Here is a 26,303-nt window from a genome sequence, read left to right as displayed (position 1 = left end):
GTGTTTTCCATGTTGCAACATCAAAATTTTCCTGGCAGGAAAAACTCCTCATAACCCAAGACAAAAACCCCTCTTTCAAGGTTGCAAAATCCTAGCAATTAAGGGAGGGGAAATACTGTACACACGAATAAAAGAATGAAAGTACAAATTTAATTTGAATTTTAAGGCTCTCAATGATGCTACTGAAAGTTTAAATAAAAACAAAAGAGAGTGAGCCACAAACCAAGCCTTCTGCCTGAAAGCCTGAAGTGACCTTTGATCTCCCTCTGGCCTCCTGGTTGACTTATTCCCAAGTTTCCTGAGGAGAAAAGCAGACAAGCAGCAGCCTGCCCAGGGATGATTAGCAGCAAAACTCCTCGACAAAAAGGGATGCATAGGATACACAGGTGGGAAGGACAGAGAGAGAGCTTGGGGGAAGGAACAGAGCTTGGTGTGACTGCACAGGGGTGCAGACCAGGGCTGTGCAGGTCTAGCCCAACACAAGGGTACTCAGGGATTTAGAGGGGGTCTTGGGAAGAGGAGATATAGAAGGGAAAACTGAAGCTCAGGAGTAGGAAGACAACTTCTAGGCAGTGAAAGTTTCATCTAAATCATACCAGAGGAAGGAAAGGGAAGAGGAGGGAGACCACAGCCTCCTTTCACCCAAGACACAGGCACAATTCCTTGCTTTGCTGGTATCAATTGGCACAGCCCTACTGACAGCCAAGAGTTCAGCTCAATTCACCAACATGCCCAAACCATGTACTTGTGGTCTTCTCTTCATCTCCCTCTGTGTGGTTTATGAGCCAAAAGGAATTTTGAACCATTGGGTATTTTTTTCCATATTAAGGTATTCCACTTTTGGCTTCACTCCCAGATTAATAATTCCAGACTGGCAGTTTGCAGCCACACCACAAGGAATCCTCTGCTACTTGCTAAGTTAGCCTGCGCACAGAAAGGAACGTACAAAATTAATCATCACAACTCAACTGGAGCAAAAGCTAAGCAAAGCAGATTAGCCCTGGCCCCCACTTAATTCTGACCTGATGTGTCTGTACACACCTGCGTGCGGATGCATTTCACTGAGCACATCAGTGATATCAGTGTGACCAGCAGGGAATAAATAGAGAGAGATAACATATGCTGAGAAAAATGGAGGCTGCTCTTAAAGTTTGTTAGAGTGGCAGCAAGCAAAAAACGGGCGAGTCACCAATTGCCTGTGCATCTCTGATTTGGGTTAAGTGCCCTCTTCCACTCTACAGCACTTGTCCTCCAACTACTGCATTGACGGTCTTCTAAAGCTGGCATAAGGTCAACAAAAAAGTGTTTTCACATAGTGCTGGACCTGACTACAACAAGCACAGGTCCCACAATCATCTGGGAGGCAGGGAACTATCACAGACTCTTCTTTGGTGAGAAAAATAGGTACAGAGACATTCCCAAACCAGAAAGCAAACATGTAAAATAGGAGTTTGAATGTAGGTTTGGCTCCAAGATCTAAAATCTGAAATAAAAGCCTATTTCATTTCAGCCTACTTTCAGTGAGAAATTTCAGCAAAGGAAAGAAATGCTAGTCAAACATTTCATCACACTGCCAGTTACTGCTATTGAATAAATGTGGGTGGAGGTCTTCGTGGAGGGAAGCCAAATGCTTTATGCAAGCTGGCTAGCAGAAGGGTTTTTTACAACATAATGCTGGTACAGTTACAAAATGCTCAAGTTGCTTTGTACAGAACTGCTCAGGCAACAGCCTGGAAAAGGGTGGCTGTTTTCCTTTTTTTTTTTTTAATTTTTTTTAAAGTTGTTGGATGTCAATGTATTTTGCCTTTTTTTAATAATAACTCTTTTCATTTGAAAACTTAGAAACTTACGCATCCCCTCATGTTATATCCTCATTTGGTAGTCTCATATTCTAAACCTATTTTGGGGGTGGGCAGCTGCTTCTCCCTACCAAGCACTGCATGAAACATCAGCTTGTAAAGGATTTGGTCATAAAGGACAACTGGAAAGTCTAGAATTCACCATGATGCATCTTTACCCTTCCTATCATGTTTGTCCCTAATTTTATACCATGAGTGATTCATGTAACCACAACAAGAGCAGCTGTCCCAGTAGATGGTGCCCTCTGAGAATAGCCTAGATCCAAATCTTATGACAGAGAGCTGTGGCAGGAGACGTGTGATAGTCAGTCTTTATGCCCTGTGCCTACTGAGCTGAGAGTAAAGGCTCATATGCTTTTCAAAGTGAGAATATTGCCTTCTTACCAAATTTTGATTGTTCAGAATCTCAAGTGGTAGGAAAGAGAAGGAGAAGCTGCAGTTTCTCTTCTCTGGCTACGAGGCATCTGTGGGCACGCTAACTCTGAAAGTCAGGGATTCCCAGCATGCCACTCAAGGCCATGGCTGAATTCAGTTCAGGCTGAGTACAGCCACTGAACTCCATTTGAGTAAAAGAAAGGCTTTTTCATTAAAAGAAAGGGTAAGTTTCTCCTTGTTGAAAAACAATTTCTTTCTCCACTCCCACCCAGGTCAGATTTGTGTTTTGGGGTTTTTTTTTTATTTAAACAAAAATTCCAAATATTCAGTGAAAGATGCCTTTTCTACTTTTAAATAATTTACAAAGCCAAGACTGTTTCAGCCAATGCCAATGTGTACAGCAGCTGGTACTGTTATACCAGAACACGGGGCATACCAGCAGAGGTAAAGATTCCTCATTTTAGAGGGCTGGATTCTGGACTAAAAACAATGGATTTAATTTACAGAAGGATTGGATTTTTCTTTTGTACAGCACTAGCATTTTAAAAATAAAGGTGCACCGGTACATTATGTGATGGTTAATTGGGAGCAGGTATCGCTGATGCAGATGACAATGACAGACACATTTCAGCACCAATTTCACAAATACTCCCTCACATCAACTATTAACATATTCAAATGAACAAGTGTTGGCAAAATTACGTTTTTTGGTTGTTTATTGATTTTGGTTTTTAATACTGAGTAAAGGCTGTTCTTGTAAGGACTTTGCAGCCATTTATACTCACTTGTATCTGATAAATCCTTAAAAGTGTGACTAGGATCTCAAGTTTCCAGACCAAGCCAACAGTCTTCACAGCAAATCCCACCGGCATCCACATTCCAATACTCATGACAATCTCCCAGCTTTCTGTTCCCACACAGCAACGACACATATGCAGAGACACCTAAGATCTTGAGCACCTTCTTGACAAGAGGGTGGAGGTAGGAACTTGGCACAAGTGAGGCTAAATTTGGTTCAGTTATGTTAATGGCCACATCCATGCACTTTCATAATTAAGGCACAAAATATTTGCTTGCTTTTATGTACTACCTAATTCTTGCATAAAGCAAAACAAAATTTACAACATTTAACAGACAAATTCCCCTTATAGCTGTGTTTAGTCTGACTCATGCAGCACAAACAAAAAAGTTGCAGCTTTAGGTAATATAGGGCTTTCTCCACATCTGCTAATCAAGAAACTTTGGTTTTGGTTTTTTTAAGAGCGTGGCAGGTTTTTTTGTTCCAGTTTGTTTCTTTGTGTTTTGTGTTTCATTGCTGTTTGTTTTGTTAGAAAAAACAAACAAAAAGGCAGTTTTTCTTCAAAGAACTGAAAACTCTTGCTTACAACAGATCTCTAGGCTGGTTCCCTACCAGTATTTAAATGAAACAGGTAATTAGATATGAAAACATCACACCTGAATGATGAGAGTTAAGAGGTGTAACAATTCTTCACTGTCAGTGGACAATAGTTTTGATTAAATGTTCTTTCTGGTTATAACTCTCACTCAGTTACCCACTCACTGTTATTTCCCAGGGGATGAGCTCAACCACAATGAAGTATCAGTAGCAATAGCCACCTGACAGTGTTATAATTCACTCTTTGTAGAAGCCTGCTCTAAATGTCAATGATTATCTGTACGTTTTTACAGTCCTGCAAGAAACATTTCTGTGCAGAACTGGAAACAACGCAACTGGAAGCAGAAGCTTTGCTGAAGACCAGCTGCAGACCATGCACCACAGCTCACAGGCCAGCCTGTGCTCAAATTTGCCAGCCCACAGCAGAGCAGGAGGGACACAAGGACACAACATGCTGTGGGAGGTCTATTTGCACTTATGCTCAGCTAGAATGAAAAGTACAAGAGTAGCTTGCTTACCATCAAGAATTGCCCACTGCCCATCTATTTCTGTGTGCTTCAGGTAGGAGTCTTCAATAGTTGGGTCGTAATCCGGCACGAAAATCTTCTGGAAAAACTGAATGGTGAGAGCACTCTTCCCCACACCACCATCTCCAACAACCACCAGCTTGTATGTGGGGAGGTTTTCGCTGGGAACAGCACTTGTAGCCATGCTTCCAGTGTGCTAAACCTGCTGGAGAAAGAGATCATCTCCAATCACTCGTCAGCAATGAAAACAGGGCAATATGCATAAGACAGCTTTTACCTGCTGCCTAAGAAGTGAGAATGAAGGCAGCCCTTACATCCAAAATCGTTTTAGACAGGAGCTGCTGCACTGACCCTTCCCAAGAGCTCTACCCCAACTCAAACCCAGCACTTAGAAGTGCAGACAACTCCACTGCTGTGGCTTGTTTACTCCTGACTTGTCTACAAGGATTGCTAATTGCCACCAAATGCACATGCAAAACTTATGACTGCAAACCTACTGAATACCTTTCCTATAGGGGCTGGATCCACACGACCATGACAAAAATCACCCTGGCTGACTGCAGCTGTCAATCTCCAGATAGTTTCCCATTGCCAGTGACCAAATCTCGTTGGTAAGACAGAGCTGTGCTATTCTTCACTGCTTAACCCAAGGTACAGGAAACATTAGATGGTGTGTTACATCCTGGGGCCAGATCTGCAGGCAGAACTGGCAGTGATGGATGAAACCAGAGTTAAAGGTCCCATCCTGGCTCCACCAGCAGACAAAAATGCACTTAGCTATTTTCTTCCCCCTCATTTTCAAGTTTGAGAAATAAAAATGAGAAGGCAGCAGGCCAGGAATGATAGGTGGTTTTTGGTTTGCCCTTTTTTTTTTAAAAAAACCCAACCCTCCACCCTGCCATGGCAGGAAAGCTGGTGTCTGTGGCTGTGAAACAGGCAGGAAAGCAGCCTCCCTGCTGCATGGTCACACCGCTCCCCTCACCTCAGAACTGACTCAAAAGAAAGAAGAAAAAAATTCACTGGCTGTAACTGGGCAGTGGCACATGTGTGTGGAGAAAAGAGAAGAGGCAGCCATTGCTGAACAGCCCTTTCCAACACTCAGCAGCAGTGACTGCTCATTTAAGTAGAAGCCAGGCAGGAGGTTCTGTACACATGCTGTGGAGGGCAGTGACCTCCACCCACCCGTGGGAAGCAGTGATCACTCAAATCACAAAGGAAATGGGTGGCCATCTCCCAGATCTGAATGACCACTGCATTTTCTGAGAGGTCTTTCACATAGTTAAAAAGAAAATAGTAATAATAATAATAATAAAAAAATCCATTGTAATGATAAGGCTCAAGAGAAGGCAGCTGATTTCCTTGGTACTGGTTTTCCCGAAAAAAGCTATTCAGAGCAGGAGCAGCTGTGGTGACAATTTCTGCAGCCACCTGCTCCCATCCATTCTGGTTTTGCTGGTGCCCTTTGGGCTGCAGGTGCTGGTTGGGGTCAGCACTGAGGGGGGATGAGGAATGCTCAGAGGGAACCTCCATACTGTTGGCTCCCAATCTATATCCCTACCACCCCACACAAGCTTTTGGAGGCCTTCCCACTAACTCTAGAGTTTTCTTGTTCATTCGGAAGACAACTTCAACATTTCCATTCTCAGAAACCACCAAGCAAGGCTGGTGTGCTCAGTGCCACAGCTGTGCCAGGTGTTGTACAGAAGCTGAGACTGCCACACACACAGTGCAAATTGAATGCTGACTAATGTGATTTTTTTCAGCCTATAGTATAAACTGGCCCCCCATTCTTCCCAAAATTCTTTCATTTGCTCTATTTTCCAAACAAAACACTTTGACTCTTCACTTCTGAAGAGGCCCCAAAGCCAACTTGGACTACTTTTCAAACAGACAAGAACATAATCCCCTAATCCAAGTTTAGTTTCTGGTTTCTCTAGTCCCTTTCTCCAAAATCATTATTTGAGTTTAATCCAAAATATTGAACCATAAAAGGCACTTTTGAGCTGGCAAGCTTGGGGGTCCCATGTTCTTTCTGTACACTGAAAACCCCATACCTTGAGAGAGGGCTTAGTTTCTCCTCCAAAAAGAAAAGCCCATAAGGAGGAAACAGAGGATGAGATTGCTGAGCCTGAGAACTGCAAAGGCCTCTTGTCCAAGCTGAGACGAGCCAACATTTTCAGAGCAAGAAGAAGCATGATCAAGTCTGCTTGTTTCTAAACTACCTTTGGAGCAACAGCTGCTGGATGGGGAGAAGGAGGCCAAGCACCAGCTGAGGTTTCAGTCTTACTGCAGTTCGTCACTACAATTCCAAAGAAAAGTTTCTTACTCCTATTTTTGAATAAGAAACTTTCTCATATTTACAAGACCACACATCAGTACATAGCAGGCTTGGCTGCAGAAAAACCTATGAATTTCAACTGTCTCATTTTTGTTGGAGGACCAACTTTTATTTCTGCATAATCCTGCTTGGGTCAGATGATTCTCACAGGCTCTTTGAGACACAGACCCTGGCTAAAACTCTGTCCCCCCTTCCAACACATTTGACGACAATTCTTTGCTTTGCCCATGGCCAAGGTTTCACCCCATCCTCCTCTGCCCAGGCAGTATGAAAGACTGATTGTTACTGACATGGTGGGGACAGTCTGGGGATGTAAAAAACATACTCCGTTTGTACACGATTTTTGACCTCATGACAAAACCACATGCTGTTGCTCGGCAGACAAGCATTACATTTTCATTGACATTTTGTACCAGCCCCTTTAAATCGCTCCTAAGAAGCCTTAAGCTTATCTTGCATGAAATGCTCCCTAAAGTCCTAGAATAATGTTTAGCCCATTGTACAAACTTTGTCTCTGCCCCACACACTTATCGGTTGAATCAGGGCATTTGCTTCCCATCATTTCCAGAAGTTTGGTCATACTGTGTGCCTCAGCTACCAGACTGAGTATTATGTAGCCTGGGGAGAACAGCAGGAACCGAACTAAAAAAAAAAAAAATTAAACAAAGAAGTCAAGAAGCGCAGTCTGATTTGTTGAGCACAACCCCCTGTATTTCAGGTGATGCTAGCAGGAATAGACAAAAACTTCCATTGAGTGTCAAAAGGTAGCAAGTCTAGATGTTTCTGCAGGATTGTTTCTACCGGTTGTGGAAACCCTCCTCTTTCTACGGAGATAGCAAGTCCCATGCTCCCATCATGCAAGTACATAACGAAAACCCTCTGAAAGCCAAGTACTTCAGTCCCTCTACCCCTCCACCTGCCCTGATAAGCAAGGCAAGAAGACAACTCGTGCCTTGACAAGATTATCATCTTAACCAGCCAGTGAATTAAACCTTTAAAACAACATGTATCACCTCCTGGAAAACACTAAGCACTCCCAAAGGTGCGCAGAGCTGGTTATGTCACTACAGGCAACTGCACAAGACTTGGGCTGATTTTCATCTGTTTTTGGCAAGAGTACTGACACAGTCCTCCTCAGATGGGAGCAAGAATAATCGTGTTTGCTGTAGATCTGACTGGGAAAAACAAAACACAAATGTTTTTATCTATTGTCTGAATACAAAGCAGCATGTGGTAATATGCTAATAAGCTCTGATGATAATCATACAATTTATATAGTTGTTTATTTTGAAGGAGCCAAGAGAAGGATCCATACCCTACGCTGACAATGCCATCAGGGCTCTGGGTAAGTCACTGGAAGGAGGCTGATTTATACAACCATCTTCATACTCACTGGCAAGATCAGTGTCCTGACAGCACAAGCCAGTAATGCTGAGACAGTCAGAAATGTGGCTACTTCTGGGGTAGATGGCAAGGAAAAAAGAGAAACACTGATCCAAGAGTATCACTGAGGCTGAGCCTCCTCAGCAAAAATGATATTTTTATGGAGACAGAATAAACTGCATAAAAACCCATTTACCTGTCTGGGCATGGGGATGGAGTGGAAGGGCTGAGCTATCCCCTTGGAGCAGCCAAGTAACATAAAAACCCCAAATTCAGCTTAGTTTGTGACTGGACCACCAAGCCCAAATAGGTACCCACAAAATATATACAGTATATCTAATCCCTATTCTCCTTGCAAAACTTCCCCTGAATGCAAGTGGGTCAGATCTCAGCTTCTGTAAATCACTGCAATTTCTGTTCATTGGAGCAGAGTTGTGGCCACATATGACAATAATAAAATGGACCCCAGATAGTTGATATTCTCTGTGTTGGCACCCCTCTCCCTGGTTCCAGCTGTGCTGTCCTGGAGGAAGAGCTCTCAGGGCAAAGCCATTAGAGAAGGTCAACAAGCTCAGAACCAAGCCCTGGATTTGCAGGGGAGGTTAGTGCAATTAAAGACGCTGGCTCCCTGACTGAGAAGCCCAGCACGACAGTGATTTACGGTCTCCATGGCAACATGCAACACAAATTGCTTAATTCTGTTATGAAACCTCCAGAAAAAGCTACAGCAGGGTCTGTGTGGGAACTACCAGCTCCCTCCTCCTCTGCTGCAGCTCTCCAAAGCAGACAACTTCAGGGAGCCCACGAACACTTCAGCAATAGGCTGAGATTTAGCACATAATAATATGTAAGTATGTATGCTGACCAGTTCCATCAGCCCATGGCCAAGGGAATCTTCCTATCATCAGCTTGCTTTGGTTCATGGCTCTTCACACATGCCCTGCCAGAGCTCTGCATACCTGAGGACACCAACCTCACCTGAGGCTGAGGAAGACTATCAGCCACCTACGGTTGCAATTAATAACTCTTCCTCTAGCCACAGCTCACTCGATTACACCCTTTTACCCAGGCACTTTGTAAGCATTAGCAGCTCCATGCAATGCCTCCAGGGCTGAAACTCTGCATGATCTGAACACTTCCCTCTCTGTTCCTCTTGCAGACTGCTGGCTAGAGCCACACAACCACCATGACACACCCAGAGACGCTCGCCAGGTACCAAAATAGTTCAGCCCAATGTGTTGTAGGCAATCCCTTGGGCTGGGAGCTACTGAGAATCCTTGAAACACAGGACATGCCCTTTCAGAAGGCAGCTGCCTCCCTTGAGTCATGCTGATCAGGACTGAATGAACTTCAGGAATTTCTCCCTCAAGTAGGCATTGACCGTGTCCCAAGCCTTCAAGATCCAAAGGACTTGTAGGTGTATGAACAACCACGGACAATTATTATTAAATAAAGATTATTAACTCTTAGCCAGGTTTCCTCCAGTCTGTCAGATTTCCTTCCTGGTCCATGCCTTAAAAAGGACACACTGAGCAAAAGTTGGACTCTGTGCCAGTCTTCAGTGGGAAGTCTGCATGGAAGAGATCTGTCATGTGGGGAGCCAGAGTCTGACGCCCTTTGTAGTTGTGGCATTAAGTTTTTCAACTTAATTGAAAACGTGAAATTTCAGCTTTCTGAGGTTTTCTAATAAGAAGGAACCTGACAGGTGAGAGTACTCTCAACTCCCATCAGCTTCCAGGAGATCTGATGGAGCCCAGCACCTGGTAAGACCTGCACAGGAAATTACAGGCATTTCCTTTTGGAGCAGTGATCAAAGCACTATCGGACTGCTACTAAAAACGATGGGGAAAAAAAGCCATAAACCAACTGTTGCTTAAAAATAAAATCCTCTACCCAGCAATAAAGAGCTGCAATCAATTGGGTTTTGAATTTGGGGGATGTAGCTGTGGGTCCTGGAAGTGGCCTCATGAATTCTCCTCTGGGCAAAAAGATGCTGTATCCCAAGGGCTGTGTTCCCTAAGCTCCTCACTGGCATCCTGTGCCAGCCAGACCTTTTCTCCTTTTCAACCTAAAATTGCATCACCTCCCCCATCACACAGATGCTGCTCAGATTTACTGTAAGAGAAAGCAAACACACCGGGGGAGTAATGAAGCACTTGAGATTCACACAAAAGGCAGCTAAAGGCAGTAGCTGCCTGATGAATACTTGGTGGTTATTTCAGGAAACACAGAATTATAGCCTGAACAAATAATAATAATAAAAGCCACGTCACTGGAAATTGCTTAGGTGGTAGGCGGCCCCCCATCTCCCTCCACTGCAAATCCCTAAGCCATGTAAGAAGGAGCACTTGCTGCAGCACCGAGTAGCAGCTTTCCCAAGGCCAGGCTGGGTTTAGGGACTCACTCATTTTTACTTGGAAGCACGTTCTTGCCAGTGTCCCCATCTGTATGTAAATGCAGCACAGCACAAGTCAATCTTATTGACAAATGTAATCTAAAACGAACTCTGCTTCCCTCTTGCAGCTCCTCCTACACCTCCCACAACAACTCCATTAATCTTCAGCCTGTTTCTCTTGCTGATTTAGTGCCCTTTTCAAAATACGTAAGATTCCTGTCACTCTGACAAGCCAACAGTCAGATGCAGAAGCCAGATTATTTTTTTTTTTCATTATTAAAAACAACACTTCAGTCAGATTTGGGTCATTTGTCGTTACAGCACTGCCGATAGCAGTTTTGTAAGAGAATCCAGATACGCAACCAGAAAGCAGCTATGCAAGATCCATTCCTATATCTCTTAGACCTCAAATAAAATTGTATGGTTGCCAGTTTAGGGGTGTCCACTGGAGGCTGATCCAAGTCTTTTGCCAAGGTACAAAATGAGAATATCCTTGCACAGTAACTGGGCCTGAGAAAGTGGATAGCTCAGCTACTTTTACTTCCATCGCTTCTTGTGCTTTAAATCCACCATCCTTTCCTTACTCATTTATTTCCAAAGCTCTCAGGAGACATTAGGGGATGACAGATTCCTGTATTACTCTTGCAAATTCTTCATTAGTGAGGCCAGGAATGCCTCTCCTATGTTATCATGGAACTGATGAAGCTGACCTAAACATACAAAAAATCAGATAGCCAAGATGTTCCCCTGCCCTGCCCAACCACAGATAACACAGCAAGAACAAATTTACAGTGGAGGAAGCAGCTTCAAATTCCAATAGCTGCCCTTCCTGCTCACACAATCCCTGGAAATGGGCAGCTTCCCTCCTACACATCCCAGCCTGCTGACACGCCAATAAAAAGACCCCAAATTCACTGCCCTGGATGGTTTTTCTGCTCTTACATGGCTCAGTAAGGTTTCCAAACCAACAGACCAAGTGCTCCAGCAATGCTCTGTGCAGCCCAAATGTTCTGCTACCTGCATACAGCCCTGACACTGGTGATGCAGCCAGACGTGCATGGCACAGCCAGATGTGCAGCCTTCCCAGAACAGCCCTCCCAGCCTCATCCAGCTTCACCTTGGGCAGGAGGAAGTGGTCCAGGCAATGAATTCATGTACCCCAGCACAGAGCTGCGAGAGGATTCTAAGTAGCACCAAGAACTGCCCAGCATGGAATGTCCTCTTAGCTCCACCCTGCCTTGCTCACCACAGCCCCACTTCCCCCTGCCAAAACAAGGGGTCCATCCACCCCTCCATCCAGCTCCTGGATGGCTTGTTGCACTGCAATCTTATGGGCACTGTGCTGTCTGTGCATAGGGCAGGCATGGCTGAGCCAACGCACAGACTTCATGGCACCTATGGATGTTTTGGAGATGGTTAACGGATAGAAAGGGTACAGGGCCATCTCATTCCAGTCACCCTCCTGCAAATCAATCAATGTATTTGGCTCCAAGTTTGTCTTCCAGTCAGGCTCAATTCAGTATTTAATGCTTTTTACATCTCCAGTGTTGCTACCGGATGTCCTTCAGGATATAAATGGCTTTTTAAAGACTCCCTGCCCTCCTGGCAAACACACTTTGAGTCTCTTAGACAGCTGCAAAGAGCTGAAGACCGTGAAGTTCCATGGTAATAGCATTTTCATGAGGGAATGGGTGAACCCTGTCAAGTCCCAGCAGCAGATGGAAGAAGGTGAGGAGAATGGGGATCTCCAGGCCATTTCCAAAAATCTGTCCTCCATCTGCAAATCTTCTCTAAAACTCGACTCATGATTGTGTCCTTCCTAGGCAAAAAGACTGTTATTGTCCATATCCTATGGAAAAAACAGACACATTGCCTGTCCACTCTTTGCATTGCAGTGTTCCCTGAAATTATCTGCGAGTTGTGGGGCAACACTGATGTTTCAGCAACACTTCTACACCCCGGGTCACAGGGCAGGCTTGTAGGGCTCTCTGTAAATTTTCCCAGGCTCCTGGGTTGAGGACAGTCCTCTTGGTTCCCCCCACAACCCATCTAATACTCATTTACAGGTAAAGGAGAGCACAGAGTATGCTAGTCTGTAATGCCAGAGCTTTAGTACAGCTTCACCAGCATGGACTTCAGAAGATGAAGGAATAGCCCTCTCCTAAGCTTACCCAAATGGGCACTTGGCCTGTTTGACTCAAAACTGAATGAATCTAAATCCAAGAACTGCATGGAAGGCTATTCAAGGCATTTCCCATGTCCATGTCATTATTCTGTCACTTGGAAGACTCCAAAATCTCATCACTGGCCCAGGACCAGTAACAGTAATTTTTTCCAGGCTTGTTACAGTGTCTGCCAAGAGCATAAGCCTCTTATTTACGTACAGCATGCTGAGGAGTTGACTCTGTATTTGGCAAATCTAACAGCCTTGTCTCAAAGGGGAGTGTGGGTAGAATTTGGGGCTGGCTACTGGGATGAAGAGGAGGGTGAGGGGTGGCTGTGCCCTCCTCTGCCCTACATTTGGTATGCACTGTTTTGTGAAGCCACAGCATCCCAGTGAACCTGCCTGAGGACAGGGTGCACTGCCAGCATCCCAGCCATATGCCAGGCCAGCCCTGGTGCCTCTTCTCAGCCCTTCTCTTTGGCAAACTCCTCGGCTGTCAGTTCTCTCCCTACTCTCTGCCAGCCTGGACAAGGCCTTACAGTGGCAAACACATACCTTGACACTCACACCAGTGGGCAACTGGCCAAACCACCCTTGAGGAACAAAGTTTACCCTTGCATGACTCAAGTCCTCCATCCTGTCAAGTGCATTCACTCTGCCAGCACTGGAGAGAAGCATCCCACAAGGAAACCCCTTTTGAAAAGAGGTATTGGGGTCCCAGCTGGTGTTGCTCAGCACCTGCACTTTGCTGTTGAACGCCCAAGTTTCTTCTCAGGTGTCATGAGTGGATGAATCCATAGAGAAGCACTTGAAAAATCAACACATCTTTGAAAGGACCCTATAGGTCAGTTGACCCAACTTCAGACCTCTGTGCCTGCCCCTCACCCTCCAGTTTCAGCACAGACCTGCACCAGGATACCCTAAGCCTGGTTCTTTCTATGCTCAGCCTAAACTCTCAGCCTTGACTTTTTAAGTCATTCGACTTGCAGCCGTGTGGGAGGGTATATATGTACATTCATTAACACTTCCATTATGCCCTGTGGTTTGGCAGGTGGTGCTGCATTATGGATTTAAACAGTGCCAGCAAGAGAGTCTACAGCACTTCACTAGATTAGCATGCTATGGGAAATCATACCTCAGAAGTGTTTTGCACTCTAGTGAAGCACCTCCAATGAATGAGGCAACAGCAGGGCTCCAACAACCACTGCCTCTATGCAATCACATCAGAAATTCACTCACAACTCCAGGGAAAGATAAACTCCCTCAAAACCCACATTACCATTTGGTGAGGGAAAAAAAAGGAAAAAAAAAAGCAACAGCAGACTCTCTTGTCAGTTAAAGGAAAAGAGAGAGGCACACCCTCCACTGTCACCGCCATAAAGCATCTTTCATATACACCAAACAATAACATCCTCTGCTTTTGCCCTATAAACTGGATCTAGCATTCACATGGGAGAAACACACCACACATGGTTATACCCATTTCAGAGGTCAGCTTTCAAGGTACTTAGGCTCCCAGCGCCCCATGCCAAAGATGATGCCTTCTGTCTTATCATCAGGCTGGCACTGACAGATTTGCAGAAACTTCAGTAAAACTCCCTGAGAGGATGCTATCCTGGAAGGATGAGGAGATGTGCTGGGCTATAGCTGACCCTCTGAGGACCTCCCTCCCCAGAGAAATGCAGACAATGAACACACCACCCAGTCTTCGCAAAGGGGAAGGTAAGGACCTTTGATGGGATGAGAGGATAAAGCACCAGTTAAACACTGCTATCACCACATTGCTCATCATTTACTCGGGCTGGACACACTAATTTTTCTTTAGCTGTGAGTGGTACTACAGTGCCACTGTCCATTGCAGCTGTACCTACAGTGGTACAGAGCACTGGCTCCCACAACAGTACAGGGCTTGTGCTTTACCTGGGCAATGGGAAGGGTCGATTCAGAGGTAAGATTGCACGTGAACCAAATAAAGCAAAGTAACTGGACAAAGTTTCTGAGTCTAGACTGTTGAGTTAAATCAAGAGCTACCTTCAAAGGAGAATCCTTGGTCCTTGATTAGCTCTTCCAGAGTACTGCTCTGGTTTAATTACTCTGCTCTTCTGTTTGAACACATTTCCTTGCTCAGATTCCTCTAAGTTTCAATCTCCTACAGACCTTAACTGAGAAGTTCCAAAGAAATGTTTGGGTTCTGCCATAAGAGCCCAGGAAGATCCATTTTGAACTGCCATCCACCACACAGCTCTGAAGTACAGCTATCCTGCTGCAAAGTTGCAACTGAGTCAAGATATCAAGGTCTTTCCTTAAAAATAGCCAGATGCAGCATTCTGTTTCTCTAACCTTAGGGTAGATCTCATGTCATTCCTCTGCATGCCGTTATTTTTTAAACACCAAGCAAAGAGATGTTTGCCTTAGTCTTGGCAATTCAGGTAAATCTCTCATTTGCATCATAGATTACATACCAGACTCACAAAAAGACCAAGAAATTTGGATTTGGCCCTTCTTTGTACTACTGGGTTATCCACAAGGGACATGATCTCCACATAAGAGACTTTCTCTTACGCTTCATCACCTTCAACAACACTTCAAACATGAAATTTTAACTGAAACATAACTACAGATATTGTTACTTTATCTTGACCTGGTGAGTTATAATACAACATGGGGATGGTTTACCCCAATGGCATCTTGACATGTCTGTGCATATAAAGAAATCTCTATTAAAAGCACAGATAGAAACAGCATGGATCACAGCCACTTGAAAAAAAAATAAAATAAAGCCCCAAAGCATTAAGGGCTGGTAAGGGACAAGATTACTTTCATCCTGCCACAGCATGTTTCAATTTAACCACTGCATCTCTCAGCACTTTTGGTTCATATTCTTTTACCACACAGAGAGACAAGTTTGGTATACGCCCAGCCTTAGGAAGGGGAAATGGTATTTTGGGTCACCAGTTCCACCCACAGTGTCCACCCACCCCTCCAATCAACAAGGCTTTTGAAGTGCACCGGTCCCAAACAGAAGCCAGAATGCATTAGCCTGGGGTCAGGAGGGCTTGGGGAGCTGGAGTGCTCCTGAGGTTAGGAGACGTTTTAGGAGTTTGTTGGGGCCAAGAGGCTTTGTCAGCAAGTCCCTCACCTCCTGCTGCCCATGAGGGCCCCCTGCAGTTCTGCTCCAACCATGGACACTGGCAGGCACTTCCTCAGCTCTTTCATCACTGCCTTGAAGGTGACACCTCCATTCACTGCCAGAGTTCAGCAGTCCTTCACTGCTATGGCTGAGGTGACTCCTCTTTGTCCCTTCCCACCTCTCAGCTAGGCCAGTCCACCTCTTCACCAGTCTTTCCAAGCCCACATGAACTGCAACTACTGTTACTTTGTTCCATTCGCTTTTACCCCAAACCAGAGGAGGGAATCTGACCTCCAAACCATCCAACTGCTCCCAGTGTTTTGTGCAGCAGAAGGATTTATTTTCATGCTGTACAAAACCAAACAGATGCTTCGATGCAGGATATGCCCGAAAATGCAATTTTTCTCCTTGCTTTGAGAGCCTAGCATTTATTTCCATATTCTTGTGAGATTGGTATGTAAACAACAGGGAGAGACTTACTGTGCTCAGGAGACCTTAAAATATGAGTCTTATTTCTCTGTCCTCCTGGATCCAGTAAGTCATCCTCCTGAGGTTTGAAATGTTTCTGAAACTCATAATTTAAAAGACCAAGGAATAAAATGGGGTTGTTGGAGATCTTTCCCAACAGAAAAGTAGATTGAAACTATTGTGTTATTAAATAATTCAAATCCCAGATGCTTAATTAAACAGAATTTCTACATTGCAAAAAGAATAAGGAATTATATATTCTCTTAGCTAACTTTGCTGATTAACATGAAAGTCTTTTCATGCTCCACAGTCATTTGGTCCAAGTCAAACTTTTGAAGACAGACTTAATACTTCACAGGTAAATCTCACGTAACAAAACCCTTGCTGTTCACAGGACTGAGGTGATGCAGCAGCTTGTCAGCATCTTTGTGCTTTGTAGAGCCATTCTGCAGGATGTGCAGAGGAAGTGATGCTCAGCAGAGCATCTTAACAGAACATTCAGTATCTCTTCAGACCAGCCCAAACCTCCAGAAAAGCAAATGGTCTGCTCAGTTCCTCATGCCTGTCATTTCACCTGTTTGCAGATTAGATCTGAAAGTATCCACAGCATGTGGAGGAAACAGAGAAGTCTCTCTCAAAGTGCTCTGCCCTTGAGCTACAAAATATTTTCTGAGAGAAGAGCTGCAAGCACTCATTCAAGTCCACCTCATTGCTACAACTCATCATGACCTTTGGACTTAAATTCAGAGCCATGATCCTTCACCACCAAGGTCTCTTCAGGTGGAAGTGAAGTGCACAGGCTGGGCAATACCTGCCTTGGTCAGCTATATCAGACACAGGCAGGTGCCTTAATACTGAGATCACACACTACTTTGAGAGCTACAATGGCAGTACTTGACATTGCACTGTTGTTTCACAAAAACAATTCACAACAGCTTAGGATTTTTCCCAGAGCACTGGGGTGTGACTCCTCCTGCTCCAAGGTTAGTTAGGGATTTTTGTCCTCGTGAAACACCAGCAGCCATCAAACCAGACTCTGTCTGCAACTGCAGCTCGGCAGGAAGAACTACTGAGACAAAAGGATTCCTTCAGTGACCTCCCCTCTCCCAGTTCATCACCACACAGCACAAGCTCTGTGAACATCCTTCGTGACTCTTTCTGGGATTGAGAGTTTGGTACTGAACAATTTCTTCCGAAGTCCTACTTGGCAAGTGTTGCACTTTGGTGGCACTAATACTTTGATACCAAGTATTACACAAGACATCAGCTACATATTTTCTGAAGATCACAATCTTTACTAAATTGCCAGCTGTCTATGCAGACCACTCATGAGCTATCTGGGTATGCTAAGTACAGATGACAGACCCGATAACAGTGTCTGGATGTGTCGAGAGATTAAATTTCATCTGCATCCTGTTACTTTTTGTCATTTCATACTCTTTCAGAGTCATTCTGTGTCCCAACAACCAACTGGCAAAGAGCTTTTATCACATCCTCTAAATGCTTTTCTGGAGTTCCCATGCCTGGAGACATGCTACAGGGGGTGTATCTCTTTAAGTGGGATGGCCAGTTCAAGTAAAAAAGTGGATGGGATTCTCACTAGCCAATGTCCATTAACATCCTTTTAACTTGAGCTGGGTGGGTCTTTGTTCCAGCTGTTGTCTATCAGACTCATCATTAGGCTATGTGCTTCCAGCAATGCAAATAGCAGATCCCTATTCAAGCCCTCTTACATTTGCAAGATGAGCAAGAATTTGTTTCCACTAACCAGAGCACCCCTTACACTGAAAAACAGAACAGGTTGCAATAGTGTACCACTGAAAAATACATCAAAGGAAGCTTAAACACGCTCATTTTCATACTGATATGACCAAGTCTTAAAAAAATCCAAATCCTAAGAAAACACCCAAAAAGAGTCCAATAAAGCTGAAGATTTCACTTTAATAATTATTTTCTGCTCACTTCAGAAACTCCTCCTTTCAATAAGTGGACAAAACAGAGGAGCTGCAGAGCCCCTTGCTGTTACCAAATCTGCGTTTTTTGGGCACATGGTGCTATCAGGGTTTGTTCACAGAGTCCATCTCCATACTCTGTTGTTGGCTCACCCAGCAGTGAAATTCTAGTTCCAGTCCTTCCTCTACCTGTGACAGGAGCTGAGCCATGCTGACGCTTGGAAAGCTGAATTCACTGGCACTCTCAAATGGATCACTATTTCATTAAGGAACTTTTAAATAAAACAAGCACCAACTGAATCAGTGTCAAGACATGCCATAAGTGAAAGTATCTGAACCCTGATATCCCTGTGTCCCTGGCTCTGAAAGAAAAGCTCCATCAGCTTGTGCCACAGCAGACCCCAATGTTACATCTCCTTGGGACTGTAGCTCTTGTGGAGGAGCACAAGAAGTAAGACATGCCCAGGCTCTGCCTGCTCCCACTCAGGATGCAGGTATCCATTCCTGCAGTGCTGCAGGCATGGCCCAAGAGGAGCAGTGACATCCCTCCCCTGGCTGCGACCCAGGTGTGACTTTCCAGCAGCAGCGCAGTAACCACTGGGAGATAGTCAAGCTTCTGCCCAAGCCCAGGGAATTTAACAGCACTGAGCACTCCCAAGTTTTCCAAGAAGAATACTTCACTGTACCCAACACACAGTACATGATATGGGCCCCGAGCAAGGCACAGCAGGACTTACAGCTGACTTCAGTGGGCTTTACTTTGATCCATAAATCCTCTAGACACTTCCCAAGAATGTTGCTCAACTCCTGCTGCCTTCAGCCTCACAAGAGGTAGACATAAATACTTAGCATTAGCATAGCTCCCCATGACTCATTTTTTCTCCCTTTTAAATATAGCATCCTATAAACTTGGATACATTCTGAGCACTAAAACTCATATTGTTACTATTCACCATGCACTCAAAACACAAAATTCCTCTTGCCAGCTTTGGACAGCTTCCTTCCCCCAAACCAAAACACTGGTGCCCCTCACAAGGCAGAGATGGAGTAGCGGTGGCTCTCCTCCCTCTGGGAGCCCAGGCAGCACAGAGACACAGCAAAGTGACAGCAGAAGACTGTGGAGCTGGGCAGAAGGCTCCATCATCGGGCCAGCCACTCATATCAACTTTATTAAGAAGAGCAGAGCTGGCTCTGGGCACAGGAAAAGCAGGGATTTGCCCAGAGGAATGTAGTTTCACTAGCTGGGAAGCAGCCCGTGCCAGCTTTGGGGAAGCCAGACTCACTGAAGAAGTGGGGGTGGCGGCGACATCTCTAGCTGGGAGATGCTCCCCATTCCTCATCTTCCTCCAGACATACATCATCTTCCTCCTTCCATCACCAGGCTTGAGCTTTCTTCCTTAGAAAAGCCTAAGTCCACATTGTCTAGCCAAACAAATGCCCCCTTGGTGCCTCAGAAACACCAAGGAAGAACCTGATGGGAAAAACATGGACCAGAGCTTGTTGGTTTCCATGGAAATTGAGACCCTGTTTTAGCACCCTCCTGCCTGTCCTGCTGCAGACTTTCCTGTGTGATCAATCCTGTGTGCTGTGTTTAGCTTTAGTGAATACTTCAGTTCCCCAGCTGTACAAGTGAGACAAATCACAGGTCCCTATCTCACAGGTATGTTGCAAAATAAATATGTTTTGCATTACAAGTGTTACAGGAATGCTTTAAAAATTTCACAAGTATCAAGACTAATCCATCACTGCTCAAAAAGAACCCTAGGATTAATAGCAAATTGAAGCCTTACCTATACAAACAGAGCATGCAAGACTGTTTTCTTAGTTTATCTGTTTCTTCTGATAACCATGTTTGCCCTGGTTCCAGTCACAAGTTGTTAGAATTCAGTGCACCAAATCCTGCCTAGAGAAATGTATGTTTTGCTACAGCGATAGCTGAGACATCAGTCATCCTCTCAGCTGTCCTAAAGACAGAGCTGAAAATGCATGCTCATATCCATCCTGCTGTCAGATGACTGAAAAGTACATTTTTACCTCCTGGACCTCTCTATTAAGATTATCCAAGAGACTCTACTTACCACAGTATTTTTCTAATTGTTTCTTCAACATTCTTATTTAATATCTGAAATGAGTTGAGTGGCAGAGCTGCTACTCTCATTCTGGAAACTGGCATTTTTAAAAGACAAGATAAACAGAAGCCTTTTCTTAAAACTTTCAGGAGTATGTGTAGCTTAAAAAGCTGATTCTTGTTTAAAATGATGACTAAGACACTTAGAAATCTAACTCCCAAAGTCACACAGGTAGTTTTGAATATATTATCCTTTTAGAGTAATTATGCCATCAAAGTTCCAGTAAAAAGCTGATGAGCGTTACTAATATATGCTGGTGAGAGAGCCTGTACATGAAAGACCTTCTTGGTTTATTTCCACTACAGTAAGTCAGAAAGCACACCAAGACTTATTTTCACATACAAGAGTAACAGACTTGACTGCAGGAGACACTTAACCAGGTTAGCCCACAGCTCAAGGAGTAGGTTTACTGTAAAATGGCTGCAAGCTGATGCAGCTGTACCTGTTTTCACTGGAGGTGATGGAAACTTGGAGCAGCTGTTTGGTCTTCAGTGGACTAACACCACTCACTATATAAACCAGTTTGGCCCATCACCTGAATCCTTACAAGTCACCATTCAGACACAGAATAGTCCCCAGGAAATCGTCAGTGACATTCATGTCTAGACCAAGAACCAGGAAGATACAGTCAAGAGAAGCGACCCAGATACAATAAGCCATTTTTACCACCCCACATAAAGTTATATATTTGGTACAACATTCTTTCCAGAAGCAGACCTTCTTAAAGAGAAGGCAGGACAGGCATCATGTTACCTATGAGAAGGGTGAAGGAGCGTCACCAACTTCTTAAGCTGCTCTATAGTAGAAGACGAAAGTACAAACAAGTAGTTCAAGACTTTAATCTATCAATAGCAAACAAATTCTGAGGCAAATGAGATTTAGTTAAAAGTTAATAAAAGGTTATGGAAGCACTGAGCATTTCTGCTGGTCAGTTCTGGCCACAAGAGAAGAAGGAAGGGGAATCCCATCCCAGCATGTCTCAGATACTAGATGCCTTCTGAAGTACCTCAGCATTTGCTATATTTATGCCCCCAACACACTCCACAAAGAACTAACTTCTACTAACTCATTTTAGAAAGAAGAAAAGTAGATTCTGTGAGAGGTAGATTCATTGTTATCTATAAGAATTGCTGACCTTAGCCTACCCACCTCAGGCCAGTCTGTGACAGAGAAGGTACTTGGGGGCAGGTTTCCCATCTCTTCAGCTAGCTCCAGCAATTGGACTGGTCTCTCAGATGAAACCCATATGCCTGAGCAGCACTAAGCATCACTTACTGAAAAACTAGTGTCTGAAGCAGTAAAATTGCAGGAGAGTAAGTAACCACAAGTAGTATAAGTACAGCAAACTACTTATAAATATTAACTTCTCCCACCCCTGCCCCTACCTCTTCCCTCAATCATTATTTCAGGAGACATATTTTTGTACAATTATTTCATCATCTAAGAACAGGTGGCCAGCCTGCCATATCTCTATGCAAGATTTCCATACATATTACTCTTCCATTGACATTTTCTCACATAGACACATGCATGGATCAGCAATTGCTCCACTACGTTCTCAAACAGAGAATAAGAGAGTTATAAATCTCAAAAGAATGTGTATGCCAAAAAAAAATCAGCATCTGAAGTAACAGCTGTTCATTTCTCCCCTGTTCAGGAAGAGCCAGTTGTGGCTTATTGCAGATGTTATTGAAGTTGATGGACTTGCTCTAGATTTACTTTGGATACAAATACTCAGGATGTGACCCACTGGAGCGCTGGAACTTTGTTTCCCCATGGAGAAAAATACAGCCAGCGACACTGAAGTAGAAGAGGAAGGTTATTCTCCCCTCCCCAGTAAGTATCTTCTGTCAAATACCTCTGTAAACAACAACAGGAGAAAGAAGCAGCAACTCCATCAAGGAGTGGGCTAACATTCCTCACATCTAACAGTCCTACGCTCATTCTGTTTTCACTGGGACCAAATCCTCCCAATCCTTCATTAAACTTGAGTGCCTTATACACCAAGAATAACATCACTGATCTTTAAAAGGTCACTTTCAAGGGACATTTCCATATCTATATCTTTTAGCACCACTTTTCTTCAGCCCTGTCTTGGAAGCCTGAAAATTAATTCCCTGTTTTTCATATAGAATCTGTCCCCTCAACCCTGATCTACTTATTTATGACAGTAAAAGCTCATGCAAACACCACCACCATACAAAAACACTCCCCTTTTCATTCCTGTGGATTCATGTTAATATTCTCCACCTCCACAGTCTGAAGTACTCTCTGCACTGAGGGCTGCACATTCCCAGGCTGAGGTGCAATCCCTCCTGCCTCCACCTCTGCAGGTAAGAGAGGTAAAGGGAGGAGTAGTCATGGAGAAGTTACAATGCTGAGGCAAAAGCAGCTACACAAGGTGTAAGGGCACTGCACTCCAGAAGAGGCCCCACTGTAAAGGCTGAGTGAGTCTGAAGTGAGGAGCCACTGGGAGTGACAGCCTGGCTGAAGCAGTGACAACCAAACCAGGTAAAACCAAATTATTAAGACTGGTCCAGCTGAAGTCTGGAGCCTAAAACTTTCATAGGGCAGAGTGATTCATCCTAATGAACTGACTCACCTGGAGCCAGCAGGTCAGTAGGGATGCCAGGGTTGGCAGCTGTGGGTAGAGGTTCTTGGCTTGAATCCAGCCACAAAAAAATATTTCCCATCCAAAGAAGGAAGATAAAAATGAAAGGGCAGAAATGAATGAAGCCAAACAGCTTTCCTCAAGGAGCTGTCCAGAATTAAGAGCAGGAGGGAGCAGAGTTTCTGCCCCAGTGGTCTCAACACCACCAGGAGCACATGATGTGAGCTAAAGGGCCATGGAGGTCTCAGGTACAGGCACTGCTTCTGTTTGCAGTTAAAGAAGAGCCCACAGAAGAAACCACAGCATAATGTCAGCAATAATGAATCATCACATCCATTTTTCCTATATGCACCTGCCCTTACGCTGCCATCATGTACTACTTTGCCAATGACAACACACAGGACTCATCCTCCTCCTTCCAGTCCCCAAATTCCAAGTCTCTGCCAGTGCCAAAAAAATGTGTGGGGAGATGGAAGGAAGTCCTCTCTAACCACCAGATGATAGAGTTTTATTCCTCCTTAGGGTTAGCCTCAGGCCCAGTTTAAGAAAAAACACCCTATGCAACACACACAAAAAACTCCCCCCATGAAGAAGACAAGTTTAGTTTCTGTAATTCTTAGTTCCAGCTTATGGAAACACCCATCAAAAACAATAAGTAGAACTGCCTCTCACATCATTTCTGAAAACTGGTGCTGGACCAGCTCCGACCCTGGTGCAGCTGCTGGTTCGGGAGTCATGCTGGTGAGGTGTCTGACCCTCTGCAATCTGGGCTATGTGCTCTATCATACAGGATATCTCCCGGAATGGAGGAGCAAAATCAAAGAAAGACAAATTGATGCAGAACTATAATATGAAACCCACCTGTTTTTCTATATACACTATTACTTTTAAGGAGATGCTGTCAGCTTTATATTTTCAGACTCAAATACACTGAAAGAGAGATTCTACCTCTCTTAGGCAGTCCAAGCCTATACTAGAGAGAGGTGGTTTTTTTAAAAGCTATTACTTCATAATTTCCTTGTCACACCCCTTGTTCTCTCTTATCTTTCTCATAGCCTTCTTAATTTAATAGACCTTGTTCTTGCAAAGCTCTTTACAAATTCAGAGCAACAGAAAGAACCTTTCATAAAGAAAAGTGACAGGTTTAGGCCTTTGAAATGCATTTCTCGCATGCAGAAAGAGCCTGAGCTAACTAGATAATTTCACAGTGAAAATTCAGAAAGTAGATCTATAGCCAGGTATGACCACAAAGTTGGTGTGCTTTTCTTAGTACCAGCTACTGCATGAACAACAGTTTCCAGATAAGACATACATAGAACATTTCCAGTCAACAGCATCCCTTTAAGCCTGCAACCAAACTCCGAACTTAGATGACTTAAGCTACCTGAGGAGTTGGTGGCTTAGATTTTCATATTTCTGTAACATTACTATAGAACAGTGCCAGCTGACAGTGCTGAAGGGCTGCAGTTCCCTGTGCTGGGAAAAAGCCTCACACTGGGGTTAGGACTCCACTGTGTGCTTTGCTCTTTAACAAAAGCCCAGTCCGACCTGCCGGTGTGAAGTCCCAATTTGTTGCCTAACGTGATCAGCTCGACAGGGAAGCTCACTAGAGCACCGAAATGCAGGATGCTTGAGACTGGTCCACCCGACGTCTAACACTTAACTTGCTCCTCAGCTTGCAGCCAGCGTGGCTGCATGTTAGTTTCTCTGCCTAGGAAGCAGCTCTTTCTACACTGTTTCTAGGGCTCTTGAGCCGTTGATTAAAACAAATAAACAAAAAAGCTACAAGTTTTCTTTCTAATCCCCAGCAATCCCAGTCACAAGAACTGAAAAATCCTTGTCCTTCAACTGTGGTTCAGTTTGTTTTCTTAAAGCAGAGAGAAAAAAATAAAGTAAAAGTAAAGTAAAACCAGAAAAAAACCCAGTACCTCCTTCTCTCCTTGTTTCTTCGTAATTGAAGACAGCATCTCTATCTTTCTTCTAAAAGTCTAGCTAACAAATCAAACGTGAATATGGAAGCTTTCACTAAGTACTCAGTTGTCCAAGAGCAGTTTTAATGCAAGATAAGAAACCTCGCCATACCCAGATCAGATCAGGAAAGTAAAACGTTATCGTAGCTCTGAATCCGTGGCGGGGGGGGGGGGGGGGGGGGGGGAAACACCCCGATACAAGCAAAATCCTAACCCTCAACTTACAAAAGACCTTCCATTACACAGAGTAACTCAGAGCGACCCCTCTTCTCATCGCGCATACCCAGAAGACACGGACCCCACAGCATTCCGAGCACTGCGCCATACACTCCCTTTTCTTCCCAGCGTTCGACAGGGAAGGGAAGCCCCCCGGGGCCCGCAGCCCACCCGCAGCACGGAGCCCCCGTACCGTCCGTCCCGCGTCCGGCGCTGCTGCGAGCGGCGGCTCCGCGGCCACGGCCGGCGACAGCCCTTCCTTCGCGACACCGAGCCCTGGCCAGGGAAAGCGGCGGTGCCCGGGGCGCGCTCTTCCCGGCCCGGGGGCTCATGCCAGCGCGGGGCGCCGCATTTCGGCAGGAACCGCTGTGGGGAGAGGAGAGGAGACGAGAAGAGGCGAGGGGGAAGCCCCGCCGCGGTCACCGCCGGGTGTCACGGCGGTCCCGCCCCTCCCGCGGGCTTGTCACGCGTGGAGCGCTGCGAGTGCCGCGGCGCTGTCCCGCACCCCGCGGGGCACGGGCGGAACGAACCGCGGGTTATTGTTCGCCGGGCCGTGTCCGCCCCGCGCCGCTCACAGAACAGAACAGAACAGAACAGTCCCACACCGAGCCCGCTCCCCGCCCGCTCACCCGGGCTGCGGGACGCGCCCTCAGCGCCCTCCCCTGCCCGCCGAGAGGCGCCCGCGGCCGGGCAGCGCCGCCGGCCCCCGCCCGCTCTCGCCCCGGCGGCCGCGGCAGCGCAGCCCGCGCCGGCCATCCCTTATATCGCCGCGGCGGCTGCTATAAATAGCCCGGCCCCGCCGCCGGGGGCCGGGCCGGGCGCCGCCGGAGGGGGTTTCGCGGCGGTGCGAGGACCCGCCATCACCTGCGGCTCGGCGGCAAGGACGTGTCTGTCACTTTGGACCCGTGTCGGTGCCGCTCTCCGGCGGGCGCGGGCGGCGGGGCGGCTCCCGGGGGCCCGGGCCCGCCGACCCCCGGCGCGGCAATGGGCCCGTCCGCCGCCGCCGCCGCGTTAAGGTGGAACCGCGGGGCGGGAGCGGCCGCGGCACCTTAAGCCGCTGGGGCCGGTCCTCGGCGCGGCTCTCCCCGCCCGGCACCCCTGGCCCCGCGGGGCTGTGGCTGAGGGGGAGCGGAGCGACCCGCCGGGCCGTGGGGGTTTGTGCTGCCGCCAGGAAACGAGGAGGAGGAGGAGGAGGACGAGGAGGAGGAGGAGAGTGAACAGCCGGTTCTCTGCCTGATGGACGGGGCAGCAGCCGGAGGGCACGGGATGATACAAACGCCGTTCATGCCACATGAGCACAGCACACACTGAGCCTTTGAGAACCAGCTGCTATACGCACACCAGCCCTACTCCCACCACATTTCCCCCTCCCACCAAGCCTCATCGACTT

General features: G+C 45.8%; 1 protein-coding gene across 3 annotated transcripts in view; it reads right to left on the bottom strand.

Moving 5' to 3' along the window:
* MRAS (muscle RAS oncogene homolog) overlaps positions 1 to 25,877 on the bottom strand; it is a 39,106-nt gene extending 13,229 nt beyond the window's left edge. The window contains exons 1-3 of one of the 3 annotated variants that reach the window (XM_032693696.1): positions 25,778 to 25,877; positions 25,107 to 25,279; positions 4,149 to 4,362 (exon numbers count right to left, since the gene is read on the bottom strand). In XM_032693696.1, coding sequence (XP_032549587.1) covers positions 4,149 to 4,341 — 193 coding nt within the window. In that variant the 5' untranslated portion in view covers positions 4,342 to 4,362; positions 25,107 to 25,279; positions 25,778 to 25,877. The other 2 variants (XM_032693695.1, XM_032693697.1) reach the window with 2 other exon arrangements.
* Between the last annotated feature and the right edge of the window lie 426 nt (positions 25,878 to 26,303).

The sequence above is a fragment of the Chiroxiphia lanceolata genome, chromosome 7 (assembly GCF_009829145.1).
Source record: "Chiroxiphia lanceolata isolate bChiLan1 chromosome 7, bChiLan1.pri, whole genome shotgun sequence".
In the NCBI taxonomy this organism is placed as follows: Eukaryota; Metazoa; Chordata; class Aves; order Passeriformes; family Pipridae; genus Chiroxiphia; species Chiroxiphia lanceolata.
The sequence above is the reverse complement of the archived record's forward strand: the minus strand, read 5'-3'. Positions and strand labels throughout refer to the sequence as shown.